At 37.0% G+C, this 21822-nt stretch overlaps 1 protein-coding gene across 1 annotated transcript in view; it reads right to left on the bottom strand.

The window, feature by feature from the left end:
- Positions 1–21822, bottom strand: part of TENM1 (teneurin transmembrane protein 1) — a 321398-nt gene that overhangs the window by 208710 nt on the left and 90866 nt on the right. Inside the window, exon 3 of the mRNA XM_086756176.1 lies at positions 2414–2674. Within this exon, the coding sequence (XP_086612302.1) occupies positions 2414–2674 (261 nt within the window). The remainder of the gene's footprint in view (positions 1–2413; positions 2675–21822) is intronic.

The raw sequence follows: 21822 nt of genomic DNA, 5'->3' as shown, positions 1-21822 counted from the left end.
ATAAAGCCCCTGGCACAAATGGCTGCATAGAAACAGAAAGATGTGCCATCTATTACTTTACTTAAGTAGAGATTTATGAACTTCGGTATTCAAAGAGTGCTTTGTTACTGCATGCCAACCCAGATTGCAAACACGCTGCTCTCTGGATCAGGAATCTTGACTGAGAACTTAACTATGGAGTAGTAGATAATACAAATTAATATAGCTTGAACCATCATTGTCTTCAAATTTATCCATATTAACTTTCAAGACTGTAATTACTGTAACGACTCAAAGCCATAGAAAATACTGATACCTTCTCTGTCGACACTGCCTGGAAACAACTAAAGAGTTCAAACGAACTTGTGCTCTCAGTTTCTCTCTCTTCCAACTTACTCTTGCCCTTACTTTCCTCTGCCAATTATTTAGTTAAAATTTGTGTTCAATACCTAAAACACGAATCTATGATTAAAATTTGTTATTAAGCTTACAAAGAACCAAATATTAAAGCCACATGCAAAAAGACTACTCTGTTCTATTCTAGATCACGCAGGAAATGAGTTTAAATTGATTAAAATATTTCTCCAAGACAAACATTTAGAAGAAACCATTCCATTCTCTGCTGATGAAGCACAATGATTATGTGTCCCTATCTTAATGACACTTAACTCACGGTTCCTGCAATGTAGGATAATGAAAGTAACAAAAGCATTTCCTTTACTAGCTACCACCTATAGCAAGATGACTTATTTGGTGCAACTCATACAGCTACTAACACATCACGAATACCCCGCTTCACCACTGCATGTCAGACTGAAATACATTACTTGGTTATATGCATAATCTGCTTTGAACACATCGGCTTCCCAGCTCCTTAAAACATAAATGACTGAATGGTACAACTATGCACCTTCCTTTCCCAGGTAGCATTCCCTTTAAACCATTTTCATAGTTAAGGGCCAACCAGTTCCAGGCAGACCAGATTCAATTCCTTCAGCCACCATCTAAAACCAAATGTCTTAAGAAAACATCCCAAAAAACTCCAAACCCGAACAAAAAAACCCTATGCAACAACACTTCACAGAGGATGGATCCCACACAGAATGGGGCAGAAGCAGGAAGCTAGAAGGCAGGCATACACTGACAGACATGCAAATGGAGCGGCATCTGAAAATTAACTGATTCTAGCAACACGATACAATACGATAGCAGGAACGCTTAATCTTCAAAGGAGTATTTAATTAAAAATGAGCTGTGCACTGAGTTTTTTTTTAGGAAAAAAAAAAAATCTTTGAACCTACATTGGACACTATCATTGGTATTGACAAACATGCAAATGAAATTATAATTAGACTACCAGCTTCATATTTAACAAATTCAAAACACATAACTATAGAAATTATATTCATGACTGATCTCTCTTTCATCTTATGACTATAGATCTATTAAAATGTAGCACTGTCAACACTGAAGTGTCAATCTGCCACTTTCACTGGTTCCCCTATCTCTTACTCAGTTAAAAATACAGATTTAACTACATTTAGACCTGCCATAACATGCAGCTATTAAACACAGAAATTAAAATATGAAGTAAGCTTGTTGCTCTTAGTCATGATAAATTTGTTTACTTACTTTACTCTACTATACTCTTTAAGGAAACATTTAGAGCAGATTTTCATCAATGCTGATGCAGAGATGAAGACACATTAATTCCCTCCATGTTACTTAATTAAATATACATTTTCGCCTTCTGTGACACACTAAGCCATAAGAAAAGCAAAGAATGAGCACTTTAAAAAACCTAAACAAACCCCACAACCCCCTCCACAAACCTAATCCAGAAACCCACCTTCCATATGCAGAGAAATACAGAACTGAGATACGACCTGTTAAATCCACCCTACTGATAAAGGAATGTCTTCAGGTGCAGCATGAAATTACAGGCAAATAGAGCATTTAGGATTCCAGGTTGTCCTTCTGATGTCACCTGGCTGTAGAATCTCAAAGTTACACCCAGATGCCAGCACGTGCAGAATCAATTCTACCCAAATCTATGTACAAATACATTTGTACATATATAGATTTATTTTAGAATCTAATTCATAGGCCAGTAAACTCAAATGGTAATAGTCATATGGCATAAAAACAGAGAATGTGGGAAAGTAATTGGTCTCTAGAAGATTGCTGTTTTAACAAAAACATTGTTTCATTTTTTGTCTTATCTTCCATCAACACTATAATACAATACACATACCAAACAACCTTTTCACCTTTCATATAACACAGAGACCTAAGAAGGAAGGGAGGGATAAGAAAGAAAACAGAAAAAAAAAAAAACAAAAAGAAAAAAGGGAAAATAAAAGAGAAGTAGAAGAAGAAAGTTTCAAATAAATTGCTACTTCTATTCAGTACATTAGATGCATTTCTTTATTACCATTCTCCCCATCAGACTTCCTTTCATGGTCAGTGTCAGTGAGGGACAACGCTGAGTTTGCCCGGCTTGACAAACAGGAGCTGTGTTCTGATTTCATCCCCCTCATCCACATCTGCAGGGCATGGTCCGGGGACGCACCACCTTCTGTCTCCGTATCCACATCCGAGCCCACCTCCAGCGGGTAGCTGTGCTCAGCTACGCCATGTAAATCTGTTTGATAGCCAGAGCACAGAACATGGGGAGTCTCACAGAATTCCATGTCTGGAAAAAACAAAAGTTCAGAAAAAAAGTTTAGAAGTGAAAAGCAATATACCTTTCATTTTCTTTTGGACAATCAGTTTTGAGAATTAACAAAGACTTTTTTTTTGGCCAGTGACTCACTCTGCTAGGTAGCCTACAGTAAGTATAACACAACTAGAGAGTGCAACTCTAAAATATATAACACTGCACTGTAATTGTGCCTTTTTGCAGATAGAAACATCTATTATAGCTCAAATACGTGTACACACCCACACGCTGATAGTAGTACATCCATTTACAACTGAAGTGAGTACTTACAAATACATATACTTTCTCTTTTTTTTTTTATTGCCAGAAAGGCAACAGCTCTAAAATTAACCTCAATATGTTTTTATCATAGGGAAAGCGTACCAAATTTGCAAACAGGGAATTTACAAAATAATATTTGAAGTATTTGGTCAATCACAGAAGACAAAGAAAGGGTACTTACCATTGGCTTGCTCTTTGAGAGTGCTGTCCTTGCATATTCACACCAGTGGGTTTTGGTTCTCCAGGGCTGGTGACCTACAGGAACTTCCTAGAAGAGCAGTGACTACTAGGACTGTACAAGTGCCATCTCATGACACCAAACGATCAGAGATTTTAAAGAGTTGTACAGTGCTCAATACTTCAGTAATTCTTACTAAACACCACAACTGTAGGGCAGCAGAAATCCGAGGACAAATAGAAGGTGGACAGGACCCATCATGTGAATATGCAGAGGAAACATTCTCGAAGAACTACAGGTAAGTAACACACATCATCAAATTACAACTTCCCTTTGAGGTAGCCTCTGCATATTCTCACTTGTGAGAATCCAATTACAAATGCAACTCCCAGGGAGCAAGACAAGGAGCTCTAATTAAATAAGGATTACAGAACTGCACTCCCTAATTGAACATCAGACCTGGGATGCCATCTTGAGAGACTAAAGACAATATCAAACATGCATACAGTATTCTTTCAATTTCTAGAAAAGAAACATTAGAGACAAGGGTCATTGATAGAGACTGAGGACAAATACTCTCTTCTACTGTCGTCCTAACTAAAGCTTTAATTTGCCAAACTAATCCACTTAGCAGCCAGTGAGAGGAATGGTTCTTATTTTAAGCACACTCTCTGAAATAACAAAAAGCCCTGGTATTTTCTTGAAGGCATCGATTAAAATCTACAAACCAAATCCTAAGCTAGGATATGCTGAGGTAGTTCAATTTTTAAGTCATCTATCTCTGTACATCTTTCTTCTGCCATCAAAACATTCCTGAAGGTCTCAGCTGTGGTCACAGCCCTCACAGGCTGGCTTTCAGCTCAGGGAACAGCGACCTGTTTTCTAGAGGGCAGGAGAAGGTGGGCAGCAAACAGAAAGAAGTGGCCATGGCCTCGCTTTCCTACGTAGGAGTCCTGGAAGGTCACCCTGTCTCCCTGCTGGTGTCACTGCATCGGCTGGTTTGTCCTGTTTTTCTGAGATTTTTCAAAGCTCACAGGGCATGGGAGCAATCTCACAGAAAATTACTGGATAGAACCAAGTACAATGTTGCTCATATAATGCGTTACTTCTAAGTATCATTTTAACTATGGACTATATACACAACAAACAAGCTCCACTTGGTTTAATTCAACAGCACAGACCAAATCTTTGTATGACGTGAAGAGTGCCGATACTGAAGCTGAACATTGAACCATCACAGCTGCCTTACACTCCTAAGTTTTACTTTCTTTTTTGACAACACTAAATGAATAAAATGAACTTCCAATGGTTCCAAGTGGTGCACATCAATTCTTATTTTTCCTTTACCAAATTCAAAAAGGGCTTGTGCATAAATGAAGAATTAAAAAGCCAGCAACAGTCCCAGATTAACCCAGAGCCCAATCTCAATGAAGTACAGACTGAATCATATAAGCAGGCTGATTTTACTCCACCCTGAAAGGGCTACACTGTCCATTTACACTGAGGTTGTGGATGCCTCTATTTCACCAAACATTTCCCAGTAACAAAGAGGTGAGTCAATGCTTTCTTTAAATCTTGCAATTTAAAGTTCTTCTTAATCGAGCTGAGCTACTATAAAACAGTGACAGAGCTTCACTCCATGTACTGTACCCTGAAAAGGTGCTCTGAAAGGAAGGTGAAAGCCAAATCTTGCTGGCAAGTAGCTCACAACTAGCAACGAGGTAGCTTGTCACATGCAACGGTACAGTCCTGCTTGCCCACTCCATCAAAAATTTAAGATAGTTAACACAGGCAGATGACATAGAAAAGAAAAAGGAGCAAATGTATACTGCCATTTAAAGAAGTGTATTATCAAAGAATATTGAGATTTAGCCGCTAAAACCATATAAAATTCAAGGCAAAGCAAATTTGGCTCATACATTTGGACAGTTGTGTTTAAAGATGCTAGCAGGAATTTAGTGCTTCTCATAAGCACTAATGAGAAGGGTAAACCACACTTTCTTCTTTCCTCAGGAAATGAGAGAGCCAACAGGACTAATTATCACCCTTAATATCAGTCTCAGTTTTGACCGAGGCCCACACTGCAGAAATAACCTCCAGTGAAACTGCCCCATAACTTTTTTTTAAAAAAATTCTGTCCAAAATCAGTACTATTCTTACTTTTTAGCTTAGACTGCTGTAAAGTACTAAAGAAACACAGAGTTCTTGGATTATGTCCCTGTCAACTAAATTATACCTTGTGATGTCAAGAAGCACCTTCTGAACCTCCTTCCCCTTTCAAAGCAGATTTCTATTTATTTTCACCAGCTGAGGAACTTCCCTGCAATTACAAACCCTCTCATAACTTCAGGAACCATGTCAGCTGATGCCAGGTCCTCGGGGAACAAGGATTCAGGCACTCTTCTACACGGATGTCCACTCCAGGCAGATGTCTGCCCCTAGCAGCCTGCAGACCACGTTCTCCCTGTTTGCAATTGCTTAGGCCAAGGGGAAAATTCATCCCAGTAAATCTCACAAATGCTAATTAGATTACACATGTTTAATAAGTACAGGATTTAACCTTCAGTCTATGTGTTCATTCAAAATGTAGCAGCTAACGTATCCAATATTTTTGCTATTTTTTTTCAGTGGAGAAAAATAAAGTAACCTTTTTTTCTTTTTTTAAACTACAACTCGTATTCAGCTGAAGTCTAACAGCATATATTGCCTTAATAGTCTATTTCTTAAGTATACAAACCTTTGTAGTATTTTAACTCCCATGAGATGCATTTTCTGAAAAGCACTTAGAATGCCAAGTGGCTGCTTTTAGTCTGCATATCTAACCCTGTTACCTAAAATACAACATATTTCCACAAGGAGATAAAGTTCAAGTGTGGATTTAAGACAGATTTAGTCTTACCAAAAAGACACAACCACAAGAGATTTAAGGGAACATTAACATGAAATTCACATTTTTGCATGAACTGCATGAACAGAGACGCAGTTATGAATGTACAGAGAAGATCATGATAGGATTTTCGCCACTGGAGCCTTGTGGAGTCTATTGTAACACAGCTGTTTAAAATACAAGTATTTTATCCCTCATTGATTAATTTATTTTTACAAAAAATAATGTATAAAGAAATATAAAGTACCTAATAATCAAAAAAAGAAAAGAAGGCCGGGTACATAAAAAAAAAGAAAAAAATCAGCATTTCAATTAACAGATAATTTACTTTCAACCTGTAAATAACTCAATTTTACGGGGGGGGGGGGGCATCATTGTGGCCACTAATACATTTAACAACTTACAGTTAGGATTCTCAGGCATATATAAGGCATCTATCCCAGTGCATCTTCAGGACTATTTCAATGTCCTCTGCATGGCCAGGAATAACTCTGTGCCAGCTACACTTTCTGTAACTTCAGTTTTTCGGACACAGACAAAAAAAAAAAAAATATTACGGAAGTGAAAGACCATGGAGGTCTTGCTCTTCAACTTCGTATTTGTGCAAACTTGGTGGACTTGCATGACTTGTGGAATTTCCACCGTGTTGCCATTTGCCAAGAATTTTGCTAGTTTCAAACAACTAACTGGGAGAGTAAATAAATATTTATTTCAGTAAATAAATACTTAAAATAAAGAGAAAACTGTTCAAACAAAGTAATAAAAGAGAATCACAAAACTAGTAAATAAACAGAGATGAGCATAAAGAACCTTCCTTTCAAATTTTTCTATTCCCTTATGGAAAAATGTTATTTTGTATTAATAACAGAATGACAAATAATACTTAAATTACTTAAATGATCTATCTGTTCAGCTAGAGAAAGGGTTTACAGAAAAATGTATATTATTTACAAACTGGAATAGTTTGACAAGTTGCTATTACATGCCTTCTATGAACCTAACATATAATTAAGCTATTCTGACATATTTTAAAAGTTCAATTAAATATCATAGATTCACAAATTTATTTTATCCTTAATTTATTTTATATTTGGTATGAGGTGGTTATTATTGTGAGGATGGTCCCCACCCAAACACGCACAAAATCGATTCTCTGGATGAAAAGGTACAGATTGCTCTGTCTCTGCAGATGTAAAACTATAAAGGAACCTAAGTAGCTGAAAGGTGTGGAGAAAATATCAATGTCTTGGAAGTTTAAATCCACGGTACTTATTCTGGGCTGGTCTCCTTCCTCTTTCAAACTGGAGATTATTTGAGAATTCTGGGAGTCTTGGAAGAATTTTGAGAATTACGAGTCTTGGGAGTGGATCCGATGGAAAGATCCTGAACAATAATGGAAGGAATTCCAGAAAGGCAAATAATATCCATTAACCTGAATAATGTCATGATTACGTTAGTTACCAAGCTGGTGTCTGAAGGAATGATAAAGGGAATGCAGGGGAAAAACGACCCCAAACATGCGGTTTTGAAGTTGCTATAGGGTTTTGAAGTTGATATAGGGTTTGGGATTTTCTAGTCTTACACTGCGAATCTGTGTGTGTTGTTTCACACTCTGACCTCCCGCCAAGGGTTTAATCAGCGAGTGTGTTGTATGTGTTTCAAAAGGAGAAGAAATGCTACTAATGGCATAAGAGACTTGGAGATAGAGAGGAGGAAGGAGGGAAGAAGGGAGGAAGAAACGTAAATCAAACACTAAAGTGAAGTTCACATTCATTTTTGGAACCAATATAAATGCATCCTCCTAAATGAGAAACTGAGGGCTACAGAGCACTGTGCTAGATTCAGTGTGCTCAACGGCCCTTAAAATTTCTCACCTGAGGACCATGGTTTACTGGCTGTACACTGGACTTGAGAATTAAATGGGCAGTGATCTTCATCTGCTTCATGAAGTCATTCGTGTAACACAAGCTGCTAGATAACGTTGTGAATGTCTTTGTGTGTTCACATTGCATTTAAAGATCTTACTTGTTTCCATGTTGAGAACATGTCACATCTTTCCTAGGACAATATAATTCAAAGACATTAAACTTCAGTAACGATTCATATGAAAATAATTGAGGAAGAGGCCAAAACCCAATTAATTTGCAAAAGCACATTACACTGACTATTAAATTTGCTTTGGAAGTCTCATGTTTATCACAGCCCAAAACAGATTCACAGTTGCACTTATTAAAAAAAAAAACCAACCAAACCAACCTGATATACCTATTACACGTAAATACTTATATATCAAATGCATTGTATTGTATATGTTTTCTTTTACTGTATTTCATTTTTTTCCTTGCACTCCCTTATCTATGTAGTTTATTTTCTCACAATAATCTCCAGTTAGCACTAGAGATGCTAGAAAGTTAAAAATAACATTAATAGCAAATAAAGGAGGAATAAAAGACGAATCAGTCTGCTGTAACGCTAAGGAGTTTCATGAAATTTGCAGATTATGCAGCTAAGGGATTAGCAAAGGAGGTTGCATTCAGGAAACTCTTCAGTCTGTGAAATTTATGAGCAAGAAAGAAACTGTCTGTTCCTTGGGTCTTTGCCCAGAGGAATCGGAGGATGAGGTTCCAACCCGTGCCTCATGGCAAATATCTTTCTAGTCCCCTCTTCAGACTAATTCATTGAATTTAAAGAAAGAGAGCAGGAGCAGAATGAATCTATTTTTAAAAATGCTCCTGGAGTCTCAGATATTAATTTTTATTACTATTAAAAGCAACACGAACAAGGAAATGTACTGCTCAAATTCTGCATGGAAATCATCCTGACCTTGTGGGGGCATAAACAAATTTTCCCTCTCCCCAGAAGTGGAATATTCTTTTTGTAGATCACTGGAAATTTTTAGTGGTAGAGATTTTTGTTTTTCAAGAGTAGCTAGCAAGATGCCAGAGAGAAGACTTTTGAAGTTACAATGTGGATGCAGTGGGTCTCAGTTTAATTTAGGAAGAAACATTGTCATTATCAGATTGGCTAGGAATTTAATCCTTCAAAGTTCAAATACATCTTAAGTATCGCTGGTACAGTCTTTCCTGTTCCTAAAGTGTAGCTTTATGAGGTAAAGGACTTTATTCACAAGATCCCGTTAAAGAGTAATTTCTATTGTAGGTACTCATAAATATCTCTCCTTTAATGAATTTTAGAGCTATAAAACCATAGCAAATGCCAGGAGTTAGCATTTAACCTAGATTTCTGATAGAAGAAACCTACTTAATCTCAAATAATGACCAGACTAACTCTACTCTATTAGAGACAAGAGGGGGGAAAAAAAAAAAAAAAAAAAAAAAAAAAGTAAATCTAATTATCACAGATGAGAAAGAACCTCAATATCATTTGTGAAGATAAATGAAGCTCTCCTAATGCTACAGTTGAAATAGAGTTTGGAAAAGCTTGTCTTACAATACATTCAATTACAATTTTATTGTCCATATGCAAAAATCTAATAGGAAATGAAGAATTTTAAAGAAAAAAATATTTTCTGTTTCCAAAAACTCTATTCTAAAAGCAAAGCATTACACTTTTCTTTCAAGAATTTTAAAGGTTCCTTGGTTTTGAAATATTTTTTCAGTTACACATTTTGGCAACTGTAGATGTATTTCAGGGAAGCAACAGATAATGGATCCTTCCTTAGGCCCCCCCTTACTAACAAAACCACAACACTTGTCATCAAATTTTCAAAAGTAGAGTCAGCCACAACCTTAGCCTGTAGATTTTCTTACTTTTTATTATTTTTTTTAAATAAAGTAAGATAAGACTTTTATGAAGGATAGCAAAACTATGAATTCAAAGTATCTAGACCAGATTTACTAACTTTTCCTTTGAAAGAGAGAACAAATATTCTTCCTCAGGATTAACCAGAGTGTGAAGCAGCAGAGCGCTGCTAGCTTTAGCCCAGGACGTTTACAATTCTTAACAGGCAAAATTAAGGTTGTGGTTCTAACTTGTTTCAAAGTCTGAATGGCCTTTAAGAGAAGAAAGACTGACAGAATTCTTAAACAAAAAAAAGCTGTAGACTAACATTCTCCAAAGTGAAATTACCCTCAGATTGTTGCTACATCCCTACAAACTTGAATTCAACTCAGAGATGCTTTTCTGGCAGTAATTTCTGAACATTTCAAGTGGAATCACTTTCACTCACACATCAATCTTAAGAGGTTGCATGACAGGTATCACTTTCTAATAGAACTTAAGATGGAAATATCAAATTAATTTCTACCAACAGTTTTGATTCTGGTTTATAAAATATTTTTAAAATATACCTTTTGTTTCTAAAAATATTGAAATTGTTTCTCTTTTAAAACTCCAGCCAAACCATTGACTTAAGATACATAAGCATCAAAGCTTTTTTCAAATAAAAGATGTACAAAGCAGGCATCTCGATAAATTTAACTACCTTAGCGTGCCACACATTTAAACATCCAGAAGTCTAAAATCTGATTTACTTTACAGTGCTATAAGTCTAGATGTGAATTCTATGAAGCCAGTGGGCCAGGTAAAGAAGGTAGCACTCAAGCTTCAGGTCAGTGTGACTGTCTCAGAGCAAGCATCTGGCAACTGTATATCTTTGTGATAATGGAAATACTTTTAAAAAGCTGCTATCAACAGAGACTTACCAGAAACATTCTCCTTTATTGATGGGACATTGAACAGACCTGAGGCACTCAGATCACTGATGCTGCTCAAAAAGAATGATCACAGAGTAACTCAGCTCCTCACCTTAACTTTCACCACAAACTACGAAGCTCTAATATAATTGTAAAATTGCTTAAGAGAATATAATGATACCACTACCCATTTTCCTTGGAAGCAACATGAATGGAGGGCAGACAGCAAATGGAGGCAGGTTGGAGTGGAGGAAGGCAGTTTGTATCACCTTGTGCCAGCTTCAGTGAACGAGGTATTTCAGATATGAGCAGGGAGCAGCAGCAAGTGTGAAATCCTTTGTAGATCCTGAGAGATGTTCTTGGCTTTGAAGGGTGCACTATTTGCTGTGATTTTTGAGAAGTCAGGAAGGATAATAGACCAGAACAAGTATTACATATTACTTTGGAAACATAAATGCGTCACCCTTTCTGATTACTCAGGTAAAAGCTTGACAAATGCCAATCTGCAAGCTTCTGGTGTCACCAAGTCAGCTGGTCCCCGGAAGCAGATACACACATCCTGCCAGCCAGGCTCTTCAGACCTTGGGGATCAACACCACAGAAGCCGTCAATCCTGAAAGTACATCTGATGTACATCTGATACCTCTCCCAAGCATCCACAGCAAAACAGACTGTCTAATGGAGCAAAAATTTGAAATTTTCATCCATTGTTTTATTGGTGGGATGCCCAATATCTGCAGAATACTAGACCTAGTTTTATACTTTTTTCTCTTGCTTTTCTAGGTACACATGTATATACACACATATGTGTATGGAATATTAGATATACACAAATAAATAAATAGAGGTATATAAATATATAATTTGCAGGATCTTAAAATAACTGAAATTGGAAGGAGTCCAGGCAGTCAATAGCACATCCTCTTGCTCAAAGAGGGCCAAGTTAGATCAGGTTGCCCAGGGCTCTTAATGAAGAGTATCAGAGTCCTTCTGCAGAGCAAAGACTGCTGGCAAGACTGCTATAAGGAACCCAGAGTGCTATGAAGTATTTTAAAACCATCTCTAAAGTGAGGTTTTCAAGAGACGCTGGGCGACATCCCAACAATAAAACTGGAAATCCAACTTGGTTTCCATGATTTCTCATTGTTAAAACATTCAAGTTTCCCCATAAATTCACTAACTGCTTTTTAATGTGTAATTACCTTTTCTACTGAAAAAAATCCAAACAAACAAACAAACAACAACAACAAAAAAAACCCAAAAAAACCCCCAAAATCCCCACCTCAACTCAAACTGCAAGACACCCACTATTAGAGCTTAGGACTGCTAAACAGGTGCCCCCTATTTCATATCAGCAGTGCACATATTTGCACTTTTTTCCAGATCTTTCAAAAATGTACGTGTAGTGGACATGCTCTTATATGATCTAAATAAATTAAGCTCTACTATGGAAGCAGCATTTTCTTTAATGTACATTAGACTGCTAAGTAACGCTTAGAACAACAAATATACCCTTCAGATTAATCTTGGAACAAGGAAGAGAGAGCATGCTCATGTGCCCAAGCTCTTCAGCACCTCCATTCACATCCAATTACATCCAGCTGCCAATCTGACATCAATGAGAACATACGAAGGACAACTTGGCACATCCGTTCCTTTTGATTAGCCAACTGGGGATACAGCTTGTCAGTCAAATAACCCCTCTTCCCCCAAAAAAAGTCTTGAGGGGTTTGTCATCAAATGTTCCATCTAATCAAGAAATGGGAGATTAAACTGCCTTCAAAACATTCTGACCACTTCTACTCCCTTCTTTCTTCAAGTGTTCAGTTTACCAAAGATATTTCAGTAACAGCAGTTCAAACTTCAAGGTCTGCTCTACTGCAGTTTCAGTAATATTAAAACAATTTAACGGAAATAATTGGTTTTGTATAACTTATTTTCGATACATAAAATCTCAGTAACTATTTTTTAACCATTTAACTAATTTCCTTCCAAGATCTTTATTAAATTTTCTAATATTTCCAGATATTATTTCCTCTACACTGTATTTATATAAGTAACTATATAAATTACAAAGACTATTACATTCTGTTTCAGCAACTACAAAATCAGGTTATTTTTTGGTTTTATACCATCAGGATGCATCAAATTAACTCAGCTGAAAAAAAGTGGAGTCATTCCAGGTGTGTACCCCTAGAAAACACACTGTGGTAGTCTTACATCAGTACTGCACAGCAACATTATTCTTTAAGTTAAGAAGTTCTTACAACCTATGTTACCCTCAAATGTATATCATGGTTACCAAGAAAAGAAGAAAATCTGAGACATTTGTGTAAGCATAATAAAATTCTTAACCATATAATAGAGTATATACAAAATTTTTCATCTCAAGATTTGGTGTAGAGTTCCAAAAAAGGGAACTGCCACCATCATTCCTGTGCTGCACCAAAAGGAACTAAGGATGAGAAGCATTCCAAAGCACACCAAATCAAAAGACCTCTCTACATTTTCACGAAGCTTAAGTAAGTACTGCGAGTCCCCAAGATCTGTCATCAACATTTATCCAAGCTTTGGGAACACAGCCACTACACGAAGAAATAACTCCAGTATTCTTATGTGGGTAGGAGAACTTGGCTACATTTTTTGCAGCTCTAAACCTCTTGTGACTTCCTTGCCCTTTCTTAATGTGAGTTCTGATTGTTTTAAAATATTAAGTGGATTATTTAGGTATGTAATACTAATTTATTAGCTGTTCTAGTCACTCACTTTGAAAACTCCAGCCTGTGATCTAACCACATAGCATTTTTATCTTTCACACAGACACAGACATATAATTGACATCTGGGAAATAACAAGTCACTGACTGGTAAGCATTAAAATGTGACTGCTTGCCTTTGAAAATTAGCAGGCAGGCACCTGCTCTTTCTAATGCAAATCACAGGTAATCATGACTACCCACAACTAAAGCCAGTTCCCCTTCATCATCAAATAAATGGATATATTTGTACTGCTAATGTGCATAAAGATGGTTGAGAGGCTGAATACCTAACACAATATAGCTAGAAGCTGTTAACTCAATGACCTTGTTAGACGAATCCTGAAAAAGGAAATTAGAAAATGAAATTACTTGTTTCGATCTTAACAGACTGAAAAAACACAGGAGGAATGAGCCACAGCATTACCATTCCCCACCTAAAGTTTTCTAGCATCTGCCTTGAGACATTTTATTTGTGGAATGGAAGATGTACACCGGTAGCCGCCTTCACAGCTAACGTACCTTGTATTCTGCAGCAGTAGGCAACTGAAAGCCTGTGAGCTCACCATAATTCTTGGTTCTGTGAAGCTGCTTGATCAATGATGCTTGGGAAGAGTCAAAGTTATGAGCCTCCACAGCATCCGGAGAGTACTCTAACCCAAAGAATATAAATCAAGCCAAAAGGCCAAGCTATCTCATTAACAGATTAGCCTACTGTGACCCTGTAAACTCTTCCGTGCCCTGAAGAAAAGCTTGCCATAGGCAGATAAGCAAAGCTCACGTTCTGTATTGCTGGAAATACTTTGTGCCTCCTTATTAAAAAATTCACACAGTTGGAGGTGAACTAATTGAGGTGGTGGAAACAGTAATACAGAAGGCACTTAAAATGTAATTAAGCCATGATCAGAAAAGGGACACATAAGGGAGAAAGCACTCAAAACAGAGACTCCAGGGAAATACCAGATTAAAGCAAAAATGAGAGCAATTGTGTATTAAACCATGTTCAAAGACATTTATATAGACCACTAAAAGAATCTGCACAGATATCAACTCAAACACTAAGGCCACAACTAAGCAGAAAAAAAAAGAAATGTACCTTTGTTTTAGCTATCCCTCACGTGCTTTAACGCCCATCACAGAGTTTGGTGTTTCCACAGGAGGGCCCTACCTGATTCTGAATCATGCCAGTGATCTAAGAACAAGAATGCTACAGGAGTGTTAAGTGTCTCAATTCTTTGGGTTTTATTCTATAAAAACACACTTCAGCTCTACTGTCAGCTGTTCTGGAAGGACTGTAGCAGCAACTATTTCATATACTGAAAAGCACGGTTCATATGCCCACTGCATATATTAAGGAGGGGGAAAATGAACAAAACAAAAAGAGCAAAAACGTAGAACTACAAACTTGACAATCCTGACTTACCACTGGTTTACAGGGAAAATAAATCTATCAGAAAAAAATACAAGCTAACTTCCAGCTATGTAAGGAATTGTTTTCAGATACAAAAGGAAATGCTTAAATATCCTTTTGTACAAAGGTTTCTTCTAGCAGTTTTATGTTTTAAACAGACCTTAAAGCTCTTTTCCATTGTTTTTTCCTATTAAATTTGTTTCATGCAAACCTGCTGAGTTCAGAGTCTTCACGAGAAACAGTTCACCCACAGGGTACAAGTCATGCGTGCATTTTGCCTTTTTTCACATTATCCACCATTCGGTCCTGTCTCATTTCCCCGCCAGCTGCTTCGCCATCTCCCGAGCTGCACCATCTCGTACTGTGTCCGGTATCAGACAGAGCAATGACAGAGCAAACAGAAACTAAACAGCACAGCTGATCCAAGCATGTGGCAAAGGATGCAAGCAGCATATCCAGAAGTGGTTATGAGCTAAAAAAAATCCCACAACATTTGTTTGTAGGAGCTTAAGTCACTTCTCTCTAAACTCGACTTGACTCTAATCAGACAGAACTCAAACCAGCTCAATTCCTAGTTCAGTAAAAACGTGAAGAACTGAGCAATGAATTAGGAGTAGACATTTTTTAGTGATAGATCTGCCAGCGGAGGGGGCAGGAGGGAAGGAAGCGCTTGGACTCAGTGGGCTTGAACATGAGGATGACTCAAAATCGAGAAGGATGAACAGTGAGCTGTCGTGTAGAAATGAAGAAAGTGACCATAGGACAAAGAACCATTTTTACCAGGCTAATAAAAAGTATTTATTGGAACCATCTTGTTAACAACACAAACATTCAGAAGAGTATGTACATCCCTCACCCCTTTCCCCTTCCCACATCTCCCTAGTTTATTTCAATTCAAAATCAGGAATGTATGAAGAGGAAGCAATGAATGGACAAACACCGGGACAGAAAACCAAACACTGCATGAGAAGCAGCCTGTTGATGCACTGTTACTAAAAAATGTAAGAGATACTGGCCAGAAAATTCACAAGTCAGTATTTTCCTGCTTAATATAGTTGTCTTCTTGCTTAGACTAGTTTGCTGGAATTGTAACAGGCAGATTTGTTAAGTACATTTTGAGGCTAATTTTTAAAGAATAATGATATGAACACTGCAAAATTGTGTTGAATGTTGCCAAAGACACCAATTCAGTAAACACCTCACTTGCAGAGAATCTGCTACTGGACTCTAACCACTTCAGACACTGACTGATCTCTTACCGCCGTTACTGCAGCTTTTTATTTAACACTTTTATTCATTTTAATAACAACATTTAAGCAAAAGAAATAAAACAGTCTTTATGTTCCTTTTTTTCTCCTTTAGTAGGACTTATTAGCTATTAAAATAGGTCTTATGCATATAATTCTTTTAAAAAAGATCATAAAATTAAACTGAAAGATAGGTACTTGCTAGCAACATTATTCCACACAATTGACAGTCTAGATAAATCCACTACCATAGCCAATTTAAGGACTGAGATTTCTTTTAGTAACTACAATCCTTGAGGAAAAACTTGAAAATACTGTAATGTTCAAACACTCAGTTGATCACAACAGATACCTAAGTTGGAGCACCAAGTTACAGCAAAGCAGCACCTTGTTTAGATCCATGGAGGGATTTAAGGAAGCACATGGAAAGATGAGTGGCAGGTGCCTCTCTCTTCTTTTTCCTAAGGCATCAAGTATTGTATAAAGGAAGAGTTTTCTAACCCTCATCGTGGTTGTCTGACCCAAATCTGATACCAAAGATGATGGAGCACTATTAAAGCATGAGGAACCACAAGCTTCATGCTGCCAGAACAGTGACAGAAATGATCGGTGGTGTGAGAAGTTTGGTTTATTTGAGTGAAGCTCTTCAGGGATGACGATAATTATCTGTGAAATGAATATTCATCACATGGGAGAATTCAAGGCTGAACAATACTTCACTGGAGAGTGGGAATAATGTCAGGGAGAAGTTGGCCAGAGCAGAAATGGCTCACTTTGTACTGAGGTCTAGTGCAGCTGTATGACACACAGATGGGTGCCAGGAATTCATGAACGAGAGAATCAGTCTGCAGTAAGCACATCTATCCCCTATGTTAGTTTCCAAATACAAAGCTGAAAATGAGCTAAATAAGCTTTTATATCCCTGAAGGTATGCTCAGCCCTACTCCAACAGATACACTACTGCTATTATTTCTGCAAAAACTAAATAGCACTGAGGTATCCAACACCACCCCTTCCTCTTCTCCACAACTCCAAAATCTTTGCCTGTCAGAGAACATTTTGCTTACTCAGAGTAACAAAAAGTTTTGGAGGCAGCCATTTCAAAAGGTTCAGCCTGTCTCTGCCAATTTCTTTGCTAGTGGCACAAGCCTTTGGTTCGTGGAAGCAAACAGCTGGCAACTGACCCAAAAGCACAATGGCCACCACAGTGGGATTGAAGTAGGAGAGTTAAACTTTATTTATGAGCTTTTTTTTATTTAAAAAAAAAAAACTAAAAGAAAACATTTGTGTGCCAGAAGTCCTCAAATATTGGTTAAAAAAAAAAAGCAATGTAAAAAGCAAACTGAATTATTTTGAAAGACCTTTCCTTTCATGACCAAAAATGAGTTGAACAGCTACATGGGGTAACAAAGACTTAAGAAGGCAGAGAGGAGTCCATCAGGACAATGAAGGAAAAAGGCAACACTGCGTGTATCTTCCGGCTCCAAAACAGATGGAGTGAAGCCATGACAACCCCTTACTGCAAACCAGCAGTATTTAAGTGAGTAACAGTAACTAACCACCCGGTGGTGAAGGCAGTGGCAGAGGTACACACAATGCATCACCATCTGCATGACTGCTCTACAGTCACAGGGAAGGCAGGGGTGATCCACCCCACTGACCAGAGCTACCACTGCTCTCCTGTCCCTGTGCCATCCCTGGGAAGCAAGCCAAACTTTAATACTGGATAGTACCACTAAAGTAGTAAAAGTGTGGGGAAGAGCCAAGAGATACTTTAAAAACATGCATCACTTTGACCTTCAGAAGCCTGATCCAGTAGCTAGGACAAAAAGATGGACAAATAATTCAGTACATAGGTTGGTTTGTTTTTGTTTTTTTTTTTTTTTTTTTTAATTGTCTAGAAGTAGATTCATTCCCTAAGCACAGACTAAAAGCAAACTATTAGCATCCTTCTCCCCACACAAGTAAACTCTACAGATCAATAGCCAAGAATTAATTGCAAACATTAAGTAATCACTACTACAATATCAGCTTAAACTCATGTCACATCTATAAGCATAACTCTCACCGATATCATGAAGAACTGTATCCCTAGAATCAACAGTTCAATTAATCCTTTCAGAATCTGTATGAAACCAAACCAACCAAATAAATCCTACAAATACTCCCTTTCCAAAACCACTAATTATACACTTCTGACAAAACACTACTCGAGGTTATGTATTGACACATGCTGCAACATGTAATTTGTAATGTACTTTTTTGTTCTTAAAGACAGAAAGATTATTTTCTGATTTACAGCAGTACGATTAGTGAAGTCAAAAGACTGACTTCATACTTAATTAGTATTAAAAGCAGACCTGTGTTTTTCATACTTCTACCCATAAGGAAAAATTAATACAATTAATTTTCTCTTGTATCTTCACAGAAATATTTTACAGAAAAGGAACAGTCTTAATCCAAAGACCAAAGCAAAATGCAAACCTGCATGTCAGAGTTTCTCTTAAGACTAAAAAACCCAAGCCCATAAAAATTAATTTATTAAGGAATTTAATAACTGGGAAATTAATTTTTAAGAAGTTAAAAAAAAATCTCAGAAAATTCCCCAAGTTAAGTTGAAATGTTCAGGAAGCAACCAAAACCATCAAGCAGCATATCAAAATACCATCTTGGCACAACGCATTCCTGAACAAAAACGCTGACGTCTGTGTATTCAGAGTTAGCTTCACCCATAGCGGTATAACGCTGAAAGCTGTGCCTGTGCTCACTGGTCAGGTGAAGGGTCTGCTTTGTCCTTTGCCACAGACACAAGCTGAGTCTGTTCTGACATTAAACTGCGTTGTGCTCAATAACATCATGCAAACAGGTACCCCAGTAAATTTATTACACTTTTGCTCATTTTACTTTTCTTTCACTAGAGCTCACTAAATATTACTGAATACAGAACTGACTTAGAACAGTTGGATACACAAGAAGAGAAAAGAAATAGATTCAAAGGAACAAAGATGGGCTTTATGCGATGGCAGTCACAATGGGAGGAGGAGTGCTGCCAATGCAGACAGGTACTGTATTCATTGTTATTTTTACAATAGTTAACAAGATGGTCATCCAAGATATGCTCATGTGCCTGAAGAACAGGCAAATAATTTCCCTTTTTCCTTTCTCATTTGAAATACAAGCATTTTTTCATATCATGTCCTTCTCTTCATGAATTCTGCATTTCCTTTCAGAGAGCCAAAGATAAGCCAATTTTGTAATCCGTCCAAAATGAGAAAAGGAACCACAGCAAGAGGAAACTACTAACACGTTTTCCGAGCAGCGGAGGTGGAATACCTCTGGGGACATCTATCAGACACCACTTCTAATTTTTATCTATTTAAACTCTTAGTAACTGACTTCAATTGCAAAGAAAAACCCCAAATGCATACAAACTTAGCATGCACATGCACACATTTCTGGTTTCTGCACTTCCTTTAATATTCTGCATCTCCATATGCACAATAAAATCTCAGAACAAAATCTGGCTATTTTTATGGATTAAGCAGGGCGGGGTGCAAGATTCCACCTCAAAGTAATGCAGGCAGAAGTCATATTGTACTATATCAATACTACACACATAACCTTCTGTATTTATACACACATTTGTAGTAATGAACATTAAAAATCCTAGAGAAATAACAAAAGGAAAACATTAAAGAGAAATTTCAAAATTCATTCCTGCCTCCAGCTGAACAGAGTAACTAATTTTATGTAGGACAATTCATAATACTTTGATTTCTACTAAAAATTATTATGTAACAATCAATTTCTTTAATTTCATTACTATGACGAAATAAAAGTATGTCCCAAAATTATACTACAGAAGACCACATAATCAGTGTCCTGATAGGATTTTTACAGTAAAATTTAGAAAGTTCTATTATCTTGGTTACAGCAGCATAAGAAGTTACAGAATTGCTTTTCTTCACTAGATGGTGAAATAAAGAGATTAAGCTAGCAGACATCAGTAATTTCATGCAAGAGTTTGAAAAGAAGGAAAAAGTTTTATATGTTCAAATGGAATTGAGAGCCAATGTTTTAACAGTATTTGGAGTTGCTCTTTCATCAGAATTTAAAAACTTTCATCCCTAAGAAAAGCACGTGTATATTCCACACGCCACAAAAAGACATCTGAGAAAAGAAAACTACGTATTTTCTGCACTAGTGTTGTTGTGTTCCTAGTTATCATAAATGCTCACTTTTATTATTTACTTCTCTTTAACAATGCTGAAGCAAATCATGCAAGCCTCTTCTACTTAATCAGTGAAAGCACAAGTGAGCTTCCATTTTTAAGACTTAGAAAAAATTATGACTAATAGACTTAAGAATTTAACATCCTTATAAATGATCACTCACTAAGTTAACTGCATGTTCATTTCTGTAACTTTTATACATAACAAAAATCTAGTTCTAGGATACATTTTATTACATTATGCTGTTAAGAAAATCATATCTGAATAATCTTTGCTCTATAATTTAGAATGAAGAGGAACCCGAATTTTTATGTATGTCTAAACACCACCCACTTTCATCCTATTAAGATATTTTGACGCAAGGGACTCCTAAGAATTTCTGGCAAATATTTTGCTGCTTATATGGTTGTCCACAGGAACTGTACATCTGTACCAGGTAGCCAAAACCATCAATATTGGATAACTGTTAGAAAGCTTAAATAAAGCCCTCTGATAAATCAAGTAGTTTAATCACATTTGGTCATTTATTCCCTTACTTAGGTCACTTTAAGACCAACACATCTTAATTTGTTTCAATTGAAATAATCTTAAATTATGTATGAATCAGTGAGATAGAGTGTGGCAAACCCAGTGAATAAAGAACTGTACATTCAGTGGGATAATTAATATTCAAATAAATTTAAAAATAGATAAAAATAAAAACAGATTAACCTCAGTTAGCTTAACTGAAATCAATTTCATTAACAGAAGTTTTGTAGAACAGTTCATGAATCAATTTTTCTCCGTGTTTAAGATTACACAAATTTTTCTTCTATGGCAGCCTCCCAGCAGCAAACACTACCTATTTTTGTAAGCGCGCAGATTGATTACACTCCACTCATTCTAGCAGGCCACTTCTATTGCCTCGCTGCTTATCCAAAAGGCAGCAGGAGCCAAGTTCACGTGGTCCAATTTTGCGTGCTTTGTGATGTTTAGAAATGCCATCGACAGAAAAGTGGAATAACCTTGAGCATTTCTAGGTTTTGAAAGTTGATTCATTCTTCTTTGTTATTTTAGTTCCAGAAAAAGTGCCTTAGGAGTAAAGCGATACAAACAGTGGCTGAACCATGAAATACAGCACCTTCCATTTAGTTCCTTTGCAAGGAGAGCTCTACGCAGTTCACACTGCACCTCTGTGTTAAAAACGTGCTAACGGCAGGGAGGTCCAGATCCTTCTCCACTCCCAGGTACGCAGGAAGGGTGGGTTTGGCACTTCACTCTCAAAGAAAAACTTGTCGCACTTCCAGGGGCCATGAGCATCATAACCTGATGCTGCTTCTCTTTAGCTAAAAACAGTTCCCCTACAGCCCTCCATTGTCTGTAAAGCATGGCATCAATTCTGGCCTACACGATTGGGTTTTTCTTGGCAGTTCAGAAATCCTGTGTGAAACTAAGCACCTTACGTCAATTAAGTCAGTGGCAACACTGAATCTAGCTTTTCAGATACTACTGGTTT

This window comes from Chlamydotis macqueenii, chromosome 11 (assembly GCF_036417535.1).
Source record: "Chlamydotis macqueenii isolate bChlMac1 chromosome 11, bChlMac1.mat, whole genome shotgun sequence".
Classification (NCBI taxonomy): domain Eukaryota; kingdom Metazoa; phylum Chordata; class Aves; order Otidiformes; family Otididae; genus Chlamydotis; species Chlamydotis macqueenii.
This window is presented reverse-complemented; position numbering and strand designations above follow the sequence as displayed.